We start from the raw sequence: 16,574 nt of genomic DNA, 5'->3' as shown, positions 1-16,574 counted from the left end.
TCGATTTTGTCTGTTCGGTGTGTTGGAATGCATCTTTTTTCTGAAATCTTGGATGGCAATCAGCCTGTAAGTTCGACTGCCATTGCAGAGGTTACTCATTGCAGATGAGTTGCCCCCCCCCCCCCCCCCACCCGCGGCCCGAAATCAAAAGATAATTGAATGTTCAAAGCCAAGAAGCCCGCCATGAATTGAGGGGTAAACCATTTGATATCCGGGGGAGGCTTGGAAGATTTTTTTTGGTGGGAGGGGAAGATTCCAAGTCTGCTGCCTCTGGAAAAATCCACGAGCCAGGAATGGCAGAAAAAATAAAAACGATTGCCAGCAGACATGAAGTGAACGTTATCGTACAGACATTAGGGAGCCGTTCATTATTATGGCCCATCGGGGGGGGGGGTCGGAGGAATCTGAGGTCACTCAAAAATGGAAAGCTACAGGGGGGTTGCTCAAAAGTGGAGAACAAGAAGGGAGGCTACTCAATTTTGTTGATATGTACTGAAGCATTTAGTGAAGTTATGAATTAATACAACAATAATAGTAAAGAACAGCAATATGTATGCTTGAGATATGTATGTTCATACCCGGTATATGTACTCACACACATATATATATATAAATATATATATACATACAGTTTTATAGAAGAAACTAAAATCTCATTACACTATGTGTTTCACGTTATTGTGATCTTCATACGAGAATGATCAGCTATTCAACGTGGCAAGCCTTATGTTAGAGGCTAGTACTGAGTACATTTTTCAGTATTTCCTGATTAAAGATTGATTTACTTGCCTGATCATTCATGAGAAACGTCTGCTTTCTATATTCTACATTGTATAGGTTACCAATAAGGGAAAATGTGTAAAGCAAGCTAATTCTGATTCTATAAAGTTTAAAACCAGTGAAATGCCTTGACAACAAACCCATGTCTTATTGCAGGAAAATAATAATAAATAATAAATGTGAATAAATGTATGTCTGTCGCTATTTTTTCGATTCAAAAAATGTAATCTTCATTGAAATCAGTGAACTGGAATATAAGTTTTGGAATACTGCCTCAGATTTCTGTTCCTTTGAGTTTTTCATTAAAAAAAATCTGAAAAAAATACTTCCTAAGTGCCTCCAAATGACACCATTTTAATCTCTTTTTTCAAAAGCTCCAATGGCAGGAGGGGGACACCCCCTCCTGACCTCCCCCCGCTGCGTGGCCGCTTGTGGTGCTTTCACATCACATCTTTGCCCTCTCGTAAAAAAAATCCTACGGAGAACACTGCATGTCATCAGAGCACTACATACAGACCTGTACATCAGCCCCTGTCACAGCAATGGAACCTCTTTCCAACACAAACCTGTACCACAGAGTTTAATCAGGGTCTGTACAGGGCCTTTCGCAGCAGCAATCCATTTTACTGTATAGATATTTAAATTTCCCAATTTCTTGGGGTTTTTTTGGGGGGGGGGGTCACTCAAATTTTCTGTAGCAGAGAGGAGGGTTACTCAAACACGTCATGGTTGGCAGGGGGGTTACTCGAAATGTTTCGATTTTCTAAAGCAATTCCTCCGAACCCCCCCCCCCCCGGCCGTAAATAATGACGACTCCCTTACTATCAGCCATCACATTCATTTTTTCAGTATCTTTCATTTCGGGGCGCCCCATGTTCATAACATCTCTCATTTTCGACATACTCTTGGGTCGCCACATTTTCATGGCATATGTGATTTCATTAATGCCCTGTTATAATTATTAGTAGTAACTCTCACCTTGCCTAGTTTTTCAATTTGGCACAATGCTTTTGCTACAGTGTCTCACCCTTGATCCTGAAAACCCCTGGAATATTCAATTCAGCTATATTGTCTGCAACTGATATCTGATGTCAATCTTTGTTCGTAAAATCGCGTGCTGTGCCCATCATGACTTTTCAACAAAACTATTTGTTGTATACAAAGTGGTTCCCACGCCCATTCCCAATATTGAATTCTTAGCACAACATTTGCAATGCAAAATGAAGGTCAGACAAAGGCTAAAAATCTCTCTTGATATGCTTGTTCAATGATTTACCGGTATTTTATCCTTCAAAGCATGTTATATAATAGACCTGTTAATATCCAGATAGAACTTAGAACCTGCATTCCAAAATGAATAGTGCTGGAGGAACTGTGGCTATACCTTGACTTTGAACCTGAGTGGCACATGAACTTAAGAAACATTAGATATCCCAGGAACCTCTGCTTCCGATATGCAGAAGCTGCATTTTGATTTCTTTGCACTAACAAAGAACGCTGAAAATGTTTTGTCACTTAAGGTGGAGCTGTGTGTTGCCAACACAGTTTCTCTCAAAGGAATATTTCTCATCTAAGATGACAAGGAAACCCCCTCATACCATATATTTTCAAAAAGCAGAGAATCTGAAGTTCAGTATGGTATAGCAATAGTTTACTCAAAGGATGGAGGGGTGTATAATTGGGGTAAAAGTCCTCAATTTCGGTATTAATGATAAAAATTAATTTCAGTCAAAACTTGATAATATTTTAATATTTCAATCTTGGGTTAAATTAATTAAAATAGAATGAATATTTGCAAACAAAGTGATTTTGAGCAAAATACGCGCTGTGTTGGGTGCAGCGCCCTCTTGAAGCTGCATAGTCAAATAGAAATGTTTCCTGGAAATGCATTTTTGTTGACAGAGTAATGATAGGAAACGATTGTGTCTGATAGAATTTTGAGTTTTATTTTCATGAAAACTGTTTTTAAAACGCACAAAGTGGCCACTAAATGATTCCATTTTAGTCTGTAATATTCAAAATTTTTGTATCAGGAAGGGAACACCCGCTCCTCTAACTTCCCCCGATCAACTAGAGTGGTTGTGTCTCGTCAGATTGTATAATTCCACTCTCTATATGCATCGTGTAGTCTTTCAAATCCTTGGTGGATTTGTGCCATATGATCCAGCTACTACCTAGAATAAACTTAATCACTAACAGTAGTGGTAGTTATTTTACATATTGAGTCATCGATGATTACACTTTTTCCTGTCTGCAATCATGCTGTAGTAGAGTTTGCTTCTAATAATTCTCTTTCCAACTTTTTAGCTTCCTGAAGCCGATGCTGTATGCCCTTAGTTCTATGTCAACTTACGCTGCTGTACATTTCTTTCCCGGTTGGCATTTAACTTTCGTCATGATCATGTCATGTAAAGAAAAGTATCGTAAAAAAGAGAGGCAATATTCCTTTCAGCGCGCATATGCGTGCGCAAAAAAAAATATTTCTTTTTGGGGAGTGAAAAAAGTTACTAGAATTCGTACTGTTGAAAAAAATTCTGAGTGAAGTAAGGAGAAGAAAATTATGCTCCCCAATCAGTCTTCCCACCCCCAAACCCACCCCCGGGGACATCAAATGGTCCACCCATACATAAATGGGGCGTAGGGAAAGGAGAACTCCGACAAGGAATTCTGTGAGGGCACTTACAGGAGATCGTTTCCAGACATGAACAATGCACTTGTGAAGTGCTGATTTCCCGGGAAAATTTAGAAATATAAATGACACTACAAATCACGAATCTTCAACATTTTTGCAGGCACCAGCTTAAACTGAAAGTTCTTTCACAGACCTATATCAATACAGCAACTGCCTAATATGACCCAAATGTGGCGGTATAAATCTTCATAACAAGAAAACGTGGTCCACAAGTAACCCAAAAGCACATTAGTATCACCGTGTATCGTACGATGTGTTATCTGTCAAATTTCACATCAATCCATTCACCGTTTGCATAATTCTAAAATTGTACGGATACACGTGCAAAAATTGCACTGCATATGCCCCGTGCTCCGCAAGGCAACTGGAAGGAGACAGTACGGTTAGCGACATCAACTTATATGTGAAGCTGAGGACTTATCTCCTCTCATTCACTTCTTGAAATACAGTTGGGGGAGTTTTTAGTGCGCATTTGTACCCTGAGGTATGGGCCCAGTGTTGCGAATAACGTCCGGTCGAAAGACCGGAATTAATCTCAAATGATAAACATTTAATTTGTTGAGAGTCTGTTTTGTGTAAGTAAGTTGATACAAGAAGATCTGAAGCCATAAACGAGATTTATTTTCCACCTTTCTTTAGTAAAACTGCATTGCTTTTTGACGAATGAAGATTACGTGTGGTTTTTTTCATCCTTTTTACGACAAAAGCATTGCCTTTCACTCACGAAAGATGTGTTGATGCCTGTAAAGCAACATATCTAGTTTGAGTTGCTCCAGTCAATTCTCAGAAACCGAACGTTCTTCTCGCAAAGTTTTGCGATTTTGATGTAATTTACTTTTTTCATATCGGCAAACAATTTTTCAATCATAATATACAAACAGAATTTGTCCCGACTCTAATACGGGTGTTCCATTAATTAAGGAAATTATTACTTAGGCAAACTTGTCCTAATGAACTTTTACAATAAATTTCTATTATTTCGATATCGATGAACAGCAAAGTAGCCGAGGTGAAATATAGACGCTATTGTATCAAACTTAAAGTTTTCTTTTTTAGCGCAGAACGGGAATGTTTGTTGATTCTTGAGGTGACAAGTCACACAATTCATTAGCTGACAGTTACATAAAATATTAGATTTTTTGCAAGCAGGAAATGGCCATCTAGGGTCGCCAGTCTAACTGTGAAGAGCTTGTGTGCGTATTTATCTAGTTTCATTCATTTCAGGATGATCGATTCACTCGATTGTCATCAGATGGATATTGCGCCATCTCGCGGTGACCAATAGAGATAGTACTCATCATACACATGTGGTGCATGATAGCAAACATCGAGCAAAAATATCCATCGTTGATCGTTTGCTCTACAACTTTAACACGCAGATTTTTGCAAGCAGCAAGACGCTTCTAATGTCTCTGTGTAATTCATCTGTTTACGAAGGATAACTTGGGACTAGAATTCAGACATAGCAAGTTGCAAATTTTACATGTTCCTCTGAGGAAGAATATTTGAAGAAGTATAGACCTAAAGCTGGGTTGAAAGAAACACCGTTCTTAAGTTCTGCTCACGGAAAAAAAAATTGTCTTGTTCCATGAAGCATAATGTGCATAAATCATATTGAAATGTGAGCAAGTTCAAGTCCATGTGTTTACGTCCTCATACAGAGGGATGTCTCACTAAAACGATATCATGGCGTAAGTGTCGAAGAGCTCTATCGAAACAACGCTTTCTCAAATTCGCAATTTCATTTTAGACTGCATAAAAATGACGACGAGGCGCGTCACATGGATTGATAGCCCATATAAAGAAAGGTTTACGTTGCCTGTCTCGCTGGCATCAGTAAGATCTCGTTCCCCTCAAGTATGCGGTATAATATCGCATGGCTTATCGACAATACGGTGCCTTCAATCGGGTTCGAACTCACAGCCTACGGTATCCAGTCACCTATAAGCGCAATGCTAACCGAACGTGTTCACTGAAAGTAGGAAAGAATTCCTTTGCCTTCCTTTCCTTGGAACATTCCAGTTTGGCATGGATAGATATCCCAAATTTGAGCGCCACTAGCCGGACTCTGTTTATGCCAGTGATTACGGGTGGAGTTTACGTCATTCTCTTTGCGTAAAAAGGATTTTGCGATTAGCATGCCCATTTTTAAATTCCTAAAATTTAATATTGAACTTTAGCCGCATAATGATAACTCATCAAAGCACGCAATCTTTTATACTGCTAATCTTAACCTATCCTACGTATGAACCATTATATCTAAGGAGGGATTCTTCTGAGTGGACAGAGCGATGCATCAAAATAAAAGTTATTTTGATTTCGAGATTTGTTTTTGAATTTATTTTGAGAGCGATAGGCATTTAACTTCATTCAAAATTTAATTGTACATATTAATATTGACACCCTTTGGATCTAATAGTCTATCCCTGACTAACAGAAGGCTCATTTACCAACGATACCTTCCCTGGTTGTGGCAGCATTTAACAAGTGGTATAGCCACAAACTGATGACGTCAAATCGCTGTACACAAAACACAGACTCCTTCGGTGTAAGTATGGCACTGTGTCACCAGTTAGTGGCTATACCACTTGTAAAATGATGCCCTGGTCGTTACTGACTGAAGAGAAACATTCCTCACCTAAAGATACACAATATTTTGCACTCCGTGTCAAAGGCATTTTAGTGACGAGGAAGACTTCTTTTTCACTACAGCAGCTATACTGCACATATCCAGTTTTGTATCTTGATATGAAGTAAATGATGACACTTGCGTGTTCGTCTTTCTAACAATGTACACTTCAGAGCCTCCAAACCACGTGTCCAAACATAATAAGTAAATGTGAAAAAAGGTGGCCAGTATCATTTTCACATCTTTTCCATGTTTAACCACACTATCAGACTGATACCGTTTCTGGGATATCATATGTAGGTTACGCAAGGAATAAATAAAGTAAGGAACAGCGACCGTAAATACATTTCATTAGCCAAAGAGATGGGTAACACTACTGCTCACAATCGACACCATTGCCACAAAAGCGAACAGCCCGCCTACCCCCGATGCCTACTATACGAATGCACACGATATCTTCGAATTTTCGCAGCGACGAACTTGCGTTGATGAGGCCAAGGTTACGGTGATGCTCTCCCACAACCCAACATCGTTGGCATTCAGTTTTGTAAATTACCCCAGCCTAGAAGAAGCGATAATCTTCTTTTCACGTTCGTACGATACCGACGACCCAGGATAAATGTACCACTGCAATGCCAGCATTCAGGACCAGGATTTCAGTATGCTAATTTGCATTCCAATGTACACACCTGTAATGGCCTGATCAAACTGGGAAGAGGTCAAAGTGCAGGGATTATAAAAGAACGTTGACAACGTAGCCCACTTTAAATAGCACTCGCCTGAGGCAAGGTATGCGACCATGATCAGCATAATTAATTTAATTCAGTCCTCAAATAAAGTAATGTTAGTGATTCAGGTATTTGACTAAACATATCTACAGCGATTAATAGGCCTTCGGTTGTGGGGTTCAAAAATGAACTAGTAGTCTCGCTTTCCGGAGCTCGTTGCTTCGCTGTGGATTTTGCAAAAACTCGAATGAACGCGAGAGGTCTCTCCGCACATTGATATCACCGGAGGGATCTCCCACCTTCAATAGTGTAGTTGCAAGCAGATCTGCAGCTTAGGAGTGTCAGGCGGTAAAATTGTTTCATATTGTTGGCACCCGGTTTGTAAAGTGGAATTTATGTGGACAACTGGAATGATGTATGATTAAACATAACTTACCCTCTAAAGGTTAACAATTTACAAGAACAAACCACCTGTAATCTTACCTTTCCTTTACATTTCAACCGATAGAGCACTTCAGATTGGCAACATGTCAACGATATCTACACCATTCCTAAACACGAAGTTGCTAACTTTTATTCTAAATACCGTATTTTCAATGTAAAACATACAATTCGATCATTCTCGAATCCCGAAGATGTCAAGTTCAAAGCAGTTCAATTTCACTTTCAGTCAAATGATATATGCGGCTGGCAAGGTCATCAACAAGTTATCATTGAATCCTATGGAACTAGTAACGTTCGATGTATGATGTATGCACAGTCACCTGTGCTCTATTCCGCTTTGCGTCTATGCGCTCCTTAGACGTGTTTACATATGCCTGGTTCTTCTCAGGCATACGTACACACGTCTATGGGGCGCATAGACGCAGAGCGGAATAGACCACAGGTGACTGTGGTGCATGTAATAACTAATGTTACAGATCACGATGATATGAAAACTACCCTTTCAATTTTCTTCGTGAAATGAAAGCAAGTCAGATATGCCTTTCTCTGATATTACCATCAGTGGGCTCAAAGAGTTCTGAATAAATACACTTTACCTTTTACAATGTCGTTATAACAACTCAGGACATGGCTTGCCATCAACTTATTTCATTGATTGACGAAATAAGCTTGTACATGCAACCAGAGACAGCAGAGAAACGTTCCTACGGTCCATGACGCAACCCCTTAAAGTAGTTTATATATGTTCCTAGCTTTCAATGGCTGAAGTTTTATGGAGGATTTTATGAGACGTAAAATGAAACGTCAAAAAAGACCAAACCTATGATAAAAAGTCTGATCAATGCTGATGCTTAGTGAAGGAGATGGACTTACCTATCGGAGAACGTCTGTCAAAGAGGCCTGACTGTACATGTACCCACCCATGCAGAGGAGGAAAGTTGCTCCCTTGACACCAGACAATTGAGTGTCTTGCATGCAGGACTTACCTGTCCGTCATAAATAACTGTCATTTTAATTTGCATTTGATAAAATCTTTGATAGAAAATTATTATAACCGTGGCTTCGACCAATCGAAATTAGAGAGTCATGTGATCGGTCCAAAGTTCAATGTGAGAACACGCACTGAGGTCTAAGCGTGTACCATGGAAAATTTGGCAACACAGAATAAGGGAAAACCAATTCATTTCTAGGGGTCTGGCGGATTTTTGTCGGGAATGCGTGCGTCCAAATACAGACAACACTATGTTTAAACAGAATATTGAACATGGAAAAGCGCAGTCACTTTGAAAAACACGAAAAATATCGTGACTTGCAGATAACCCGAAAAGAGACTTCAGAATTTCAGTGCAATATATTTATCTTGAAGCTTGAGCATATAATATGGAAATGAAGAACCGTGTCACTTTAAACTACTTTGTGATGCATGGTCAAGTCCCTAGTGATATTATTTTAAAGTTATGCCTTGTAGTACAGATTTCTCCCACTTATAGACTAAAATATTAAATCTTGCTGTTTGGCTTGGAGTTGGCGGAGATGCACGACTGGATCGCTCACATCAGTCTGTCTGGTGTTATGACCTACTAAAAGTCTGACCTTAACTCGTCAAACACTAAGACACAGAGCAGTTTAGCAATTTACTGGTTGCACGTACATTTGCTATGAGGAAAATATGAAGATACAGCGTCCGAGATCAACTCTCAAAAATATTTGAAGTAATATTTTACGGTAGCTAGAAATAATAAATTTCCTGCAAATTTCATTTTGTGTCTTCCAGTACCCATTAAATCAAATGACCTCTCCCTAAAGATGTTCCTACTATGAAGATCGTTGCGTCATCTTCCTTACTCGTAAGTTTGCAAACAAAAGTACAAGAAAGGACGAGTGACTCCTTCCAATACGTAACGTACAGGTCACTGTCCTCGTGGTCGTTTCGTAACAGTCGTCATAATGGGTCAATGACCGACACTCTGGTGCCGTCAACCGAGAAGCTGGTATGCAGCCATTGATGTGTATGTCAAAGGTGATCCCCATACCCATAGGGAGAGCGTATCTTGACTGTCACATTCACATCCATAGTCACTCCTGCATCGAACATTGTCAGATTGTTGGGTTGACCCCTTGTCTGTCGGTTGTCTGCTGAAGATAGAAATATCCCGTGACTACCTTGATCCGCTTATTTGAAGGGAGGATGCACTGAACATATTGTTGTAAAGTGAGGCTACCCACAATTCCCCTTGATTAGAGCACTCGGACATTGCTAAAGGCTTTTTCAATTGTATCAGTTTCATGTCATGAGCATATTAGAATTTTATTTCAGGATTATTTGTTAAAACTATGTTCGAAAATTATTGATTATGTTTAAAATTCAAGAGTAAATTAAATAAGTAGTCGATGTTTGTAGGTGCTAAAAATTGTACACTTGTCAAGGTAAAGTCATCAGCAACTAAGATGGTCTCATCATACCAACTGTCAGACGTGCAAATTTCCCTTGTAACGAACATTTATAGAAATCAATACTCCTGTCTTTGGCCAACACAGATGCAACCTATTCCCTTAGTTTCCTTGAAAATATTATGTATGGCTGTCTGAAATCTATGTTGACAAAATTACAAATTCCTATCTCCTCCACGGAAAAGGGGTAGATCTTCTCATTGTTCACAGTCATGGGAAATCAAAAAATTGTGATTATCAAAACTGTGTTGCCAGAATTTCGAAATATGGACCGAGTTGTTCTGTGTACAGAAGAACTTTGCTTCAGTTCAGTGAGTGATCTCCGTGTGTACGAATCATGGATAATTGTCACGGTGGGTAGCCTCACTTGCTGTGCTGCACTACAATGTCATCAATAGCATCCGACCACTGAGGGCGTGGTGATCATTACATTCTCACGTGGCTAGCATGCGGCAACGGTGATCGATGACCCACACAATAAACTAACATCTCATCGCATGCATTTGGCTGTCACGATTAATTACAAACTATAAATTAAAAAAGGGCAGAAAACAGGTAATTATAGAAAAAATAATGTTGCCTTTAGGCTCTCTTTAATTTTTAGCAGGAAAACATAACGTGAATAATCTAAGCAAATTATTTCGATCAGTAGCAGAGTATAATTTTCGTTTACAAATAATTGAAGAAATGATGCAATGTCGCTCAAAATAGCATTCTGCTGACACGCAGGGACTCTGCAAGAATGAGTCAGCGATATCAAAGGCCGTTTATTGGTACTTCAACCTTGCAAATGCATGGTTACTGGGCCATGAACCTACAGAATACAACATAGATAGTTTCGCTGTGTATCCAGTAAACTGACGTCCAAGGTCAAGCGTGAAATTATTCATGCAAGTATAATTATTAAGTATGTTACATCATTTGGGAAAAGTTTATAACTTCAGTCATCGGCTGTGCTTAATAATTTCTATCTGTTGCTTGGTCGTACACAGTACTCTACCGTTTTACAGTAAAACGGTGGTATCTTTATTTTGCCAACTGCCTTTTGAAACATGACAAATATAGTAAGGGAAATATACAGAAATGTAGAACCATAGACATGTCGCATCGGCATTCAAACTTGGCATGTGGTGGTGTTCCACATTTTAAGGGACTATAAAAAGTGTGTTGCTGAGTGGTTGAAACACGGTTAAATTGAAACATGCAAATTTTGTTGATAGCAGTATCTACCGTTGCCTCAATCCATCAGCTATGTTTGGCTTTCGGTATGTGAACACACGGAGCACTAAAACATGCCCTTGACACAATTCAGGTGCGCCGAATGGCGCGCAGTTTGTATGGACGGGGCCGGTAGACGGTTGACAGGACGCCCTCAAAGTTCAGTTCAGATGAGTCGTCAGTTCTCACAAAGCTGAACTTTTGCAGCAGACGAGTGAAGAAGACGAAGAGTTCCGGTTTTGCAAGCTGAGCTCCGAGGCATTCACGACTACCTGAAAATATAAACAAAATAATGAAGAAATGCTTAGAAATGTTCGAATTCTTGTCGGTCATCGAATTGATCAAGCCGACTCTAGGTCCAAAACAAGGTGAAGCATTACACAGGTATGGTATGTGTTTACTTAATGAGTAATCTGTTTTCTTTTCTCAAGTGAAAGATGGATCAGTCGTGGGAACATCCTTTTAGGTTACTGAGTATAGTTCCTGAACAAATACTATACTGTATTCATTAATTTGCTTTGAACCTAACACATTGAATTCTCCATGCTCAATTTAACAAGTGACGTCATTGATGTAATAAATAATTATGAAGTGTATTTATAGTGTTCTCGGGAAATTCATCTTTTCACATCAAAGAAAATTACAGATAGATAATAAAAAACTGCTAACGAGTAAACGTGTCGGGAAACGAATCACTTTGGAAATTCGACGAAGAATTTTAAAAAATACGCGTGTGGCTCGACGTTGGCAAATCTCCCAAGCGAGGTAAATATGGCAGCTACGATATTGAATATGGCGGCTACTCAAATCATTGTTGTGATAAGTTTACCTGCAGAGAATGGGAGTGACACGTCACTCTTCACCACCTCTCCATCTTCGTTGAGGAAATGTGCCGGATCAAACTTGGCGCCATTTTCCCAGTAACGTTCATCTCTCGAAACAGAGTAGAGGTTAATAAAGACCAAAGTTCCTTTAGGAATGAAATAACCTCGAAATTCTATGTCCTCGATAGTTGCATGTGGAACTGCCAGGGGAAGAACAGGATTAACTCGCTGGAATTCAAGAATTGTAGCCTCTGTGTACGGCATTTTAGCTTTGTCTTCCCAGCGAGGTTGACGGTCTTTGCCGACGACACGATCGATTTCGTCCTGTACTTTCTGTTGTACATCCGGGTTACTTAGCATGAACATAAAGGCCCACTGCAATGTTGTCAGAGTTGTGTCAGTTCCACCGAAAAATAATTCCATGATCACTTCTGAAAGATGGTAGTCGTCCTTGAAAGATGAATCTTCATTGGCGACATTGTTTTCAACATTCTTCAGGTAAGTGTCTATGAAGTTATCTGGACTATCATTATCATGTCCAGCCTTTGTACGAGCTTTGCACTCATCAATCTTCACTTCCAACGCTTTAACGCAGGCTCTAAACTTAGGCGTGGCTGGATCCAAGTAGTCAGCAATGTGGACCAGCTTGGGGAAGAGATCTATCAACAGCGCCCCCACTGTGTTTTCAAACATCTTATCCATATCGTGCAGCAACTTGCAGAAGAATTCATCCTCATAGTCGAAGCGGCTACCAAACACGACGGTTGATATAACATTTGATATTGCCTTCTGCAGAACATGACTAGGATCAAAGATTTCCCCATTGGTTTCCTCGAAAGCCTTGACGACATACTCCAGCTCTCCTATCATGACTTCCTCTAAGGCCTCTTTTCCCATCCCGAAGCTATGAAGCGTTCTCAGGGCAAATTTGCGTTGCTCCTTCCATGGCCTGCCTGTGGTATTCACGATACCTTCACCGAAGAAATGGAAATAAATTCACAGTTAATGCTCTCCTCTGTAAGGCATAAATCATTGCAATAAGCATGTTAAAGGGATAAAGTCAGCCATTTTTCATAAATTTTGTTTGATACGATATACTACTTATATTGTTTGACATGTTGAAAGATACTGAATGAATCATAGGCGACCATGCATATATTCGACCCCGGTTTTAGACACGACAAATGAAACCATCGCGAAAATGAATTAATGGTCATGACCATTAATTCATTTTCGCGATGGTTTCATGTATCCTAGTAGTATCGTGTAAGTATTATCTCGTATCAAACAAAATTCATGAAAAATGGCCGACTTTGTCCCTTTTAAGCTAATAATACAGACATTGACAATTTTTTTAATCCGCTGAATTCCTAATTGCCCTTTATTGGGTTAAGATTTCAAACATCTTCCTAACAGTGTTGATTAACGTTTTTTGTTTGTTTGGTTTTTGTTTGTTTTTTGTTTTTGTTTCATGGTTTTAATAAAATTGTAAAGGTACTGTCCTTAAATGTACAATGAAATTTGATCAAAGTTTCCTTTGATACGAACTGCGTACCGGTTTAAAAGCTGGCTTGATGCTTTAGTTGATCTTCAATCAGCGTGTCCCGGTGTCCGTGGTTAGACATTCGAGAAAAGTCGATTATCCATCACATGGGTATAGCGAAATGAAGATCTAAACAAGACAACTTGTAGTTTGTTTTATCCTTCAAAGCACCCTAGTCCAAGTGGAGCAAAGTCTCTATGATTACCATGGGTCTTGCCAGTCCCTTCATCGTGATGATGGAGGCACTATGCTACATGGAAAATTTTCGAAGTGGATGATTGGTTTGTAATGATTTGTAGGTCATAGATACTAGTATCAACCCACGGTCCCTCCACCGAACCTTCGAGTGACAAATTCCACTTCAGTGAAAGAACGTGAAAGTGAACGGTGGTACCTAGACTCTCCACAGTCGCTGTGCCTTGTTTTGTGCGCGCCGCGATGGGTCTGCATTCGAAGGCTGTGCAGCTGTGAGCACGCGCTGCCAGACACAGCGACTGTCCGTTCTTGCAAGGATATGAATATTCATAAGGGTAGTGACGTCAAAAGAAACACCTATCTAACTGGGCGGAGAGAATATATACTAGTAGCTGGTAGACCTATATACGCTGTATGTTTTTATTTTTCATTTTTAATTTTATTTGGCTATGGTACTTGTCATTTCATAAAGTACCCGGATCAGGCAGAAATCCGACCGGTCGCTTGCAAGAACGTCCAGACCCTGGGATTCGCGTCGCGTCTCTGAAGGGCGCGCGCGTGTTCCAACAGGGAAGAACGCGAATCGCAGGGTCTCTGCCAGACTAGGTGGTACCATCAGAAGACAACTTTCACAAGGAGAACCAAAAATACTTTCTATTGTTGGCAGACGGCCATGTTGTTGTATCGACTTTCTTGTGTACGTGGGTAAATCAACGCTGTTCTGTCTAGACACCGCATGTGATGCTCTGTGTTGTCATGCGGACGCATGCTGAGAACCGCATCGTCAATACTTAAAAGAAGAGGTACGGTCACGCTTGAATCGGGGTCAAGATAGCTTCCTGTCTGAATCAATATTTATGAATGTCTTAGGTCATGACATTATCCCAGATAGCGTCCCATGAGACAATTGACCGGAACACAGCCGTTGCGCAGCTGGTGTTCAAAATACGTTGTTGGTTCGAAACGAAAATGTTAAATTGATGAACGTTATCATACGTCGTTGGCATGGCGTATCAACGGATTGAAATTGATAGTGAAAAAACATGAAGATAACATTACGTATGACACGTACTTTCAGATCAAATATCATACAGGCAAGTATGTGTACACATACGATCAATCATTCCCGAATGTACAACTTTGGTCTTGATAAATCGTTCTTCTTTAGCATAAGCATTTATGTACAGCATTAAAACCAACATAGACGCATTAATCTAGCTGGCGCTCGAAAGCAATCGTGCATAGTGTTGTACCTTGGCCAACTTTGCGTTGTTATTAGAGATACTAGTTTTACACGGACATCGAACATCTTCAGCGAACAGGCAATACAGAATATGTACAAATAGAGGGATATAAACTATAAGGCATGTACAGCATGTACTTGTACCATTTTTAGACACATCGTAAATGGCTTTGTCGTTTGTGATGTGTTCAGTGACTTTCCATGCATGTAATGCAGAGCTGAAAGGAAACTCAACCTTGTTGACCCCGGACAGTGAGTTGTAATGTTTTTTCCAGTATTGCATGTAGATTGGAAAGGAAGTTCAACCTTGCTAAAATACCAAACAGGTTTTATTAGTGATATTCATATTTCATAATTATTAATATATTTAGCTCAGAGTATAAATCCCTCATTAGCCTGTGTGTTTCCTTCAGTGGTTCAATGCCGAACTTCCGCTGACAACTGAACAAAGTTCAATACCCTTAAGCTTGAAGTCATGACGTAATGACAGTGAGAAGTCCACCAGACAAGACTGGACATCTCAGCAATTCAGAAGTTGCATTGTTGTCCGTTCGTTGTTCCCACGTTGGCATTGTCTTCATTGTCATTAGATAATGACTGAGACATGCAAGGTTTCGATATTTTACGGAAAGACAATTTGCAAAACCGAAAAGTCACTTATCGGAAAGTTTTTTAACCATTTCGCAATGGAAGTCGTAAAACGACTAACACCCAATGAACCTGTTCTGTAAAGGAAGAACGACGGAAGGAAAAGAGTTTAAACACAGAGGTTTGATACTTAATATCGTGAAGGTACTCCATGCATTAAATAGTCCATGCTCCACACCCAATCAGCACAAGCATAAAATTCTACAAAACTTCAAACCCAACATTATTCATCATATGGGATCACTCGGTTCCCGCTTACAGGTCTTTGTCCCCAGCGCTAGACTTCCTGCGCCGTAAAACGCAGGGATATCATTGGCTTGGCTAGGGAACAGAGGGACTGTCAAGGACAATCTTAAAGTGACATATTCTCTCTGCCATCTTACCTCTATCGCCAAGGGAACGTCTATTGAGCCAAGCTGGTCTGCCGGAAAATGATGTTGCCCTCTTGGACAAAGCTTCTCTGACGACATCATAGCCGTTGAGCACCACAACCAAGTGACTTCCCATACGAATGCTGAAGACATCGCCGAATTGCTTGGCCCATTGAACGAACTTAATGTGAGGCCTTTCGCCCATTTGAATGAGATGGCCGAGAATCGGCAATCCCCACGGTCCTGGGGGAAGTCGACATGGTCCCCTCGGTTTAAGAATGAAACAGTAAAACAGTAGGAAGGTAGTGATGACAATGAGAACGGTGTGGACTTCAAAATATTCAACAAAAAACGCCATCTTGTGTGCGAGCGAGTTAGTGTTGTCAACGTACTTCCCCCGGGTACTTCCATGCAGTGAGATTCCCTTTCACTTGCACTTCCTTTATCGCCAAACTAATGAATATTCATTTGCTTATTCAAACATCCCTTTGACGTCATAATAGTAGTTGGCGGCGAGTCTGGTGACGTCATACAAAAGCTATTTTCCGTTCATGTGAGAAAATTGCTATTTGCCAGAGCAATATTTCCGCTCCGCTGACCTAAAAATCAAGAATAGCTCTGAGCTGTTGCCGTAAAGAGGTGCGTGGTTCACGACGATGGAAGCCCAACCGACAGCTATGGAGCACACTTGCTCTCCTCCCCAGTCTGCCGATGGGGAGTAACCCCAATTGGTGAAGAGGGGAGAGTTTGGAGCATTTGTAATGCACAGAGGTTGAGTTTGCTGTGTTTTAAAAGCGGAAAAGACGAG

The 16,574-nt window shown here is 40.2% G+C and overlaps 1 protein-coding gene across 1 annotated transcript; it reads right to left on the bottom strand.

Moving 5' to 3' along the window:
* Positions 1-10,283: 10,283 nt before the first annotated feature.
* Positions 10,284-16,196, bottom strand: LOC139136621 (cytochrome P450 2D4-like). Its single transcript, XM_070704395.1, has 3 exons — positions 15,779-16,196; positions 11,772-12,737; positions 10,284-11,214 (listed from the first exon to the last, which is right to left on the bottom strand). Exons 1-3 carry the CDS (start codon positions 16,122-16,124, stop codon positions 11,033-11,035), a joined length of 1,494 nt encoding a protein of 497 aa, XP_070560496.1. The 5' UTR covers positions 16,125-16,196; the 3' UTR covers positions 10,284-11,032.
* Positions 16,197-16,574: the final 378 nt, after the last annotated feature.

This window comes from Ptychodera flava, chromosome 7, assembly GCF_041260155.1.
Source record: "Ptychodera flava strain L36383 chromosome 7, AS_Pfla_20210202, whole genome shotgun sequence".
Classification (NCBI taxonomy): Eukaryota; Metazoa; Hemichordata; class Enteropneusta; family Ptychoderidae; genus Ptychodera; species Ptychodera flava.
This window is presented reverse-complemented; position numbering and strand designations above follow the sequence as displayed.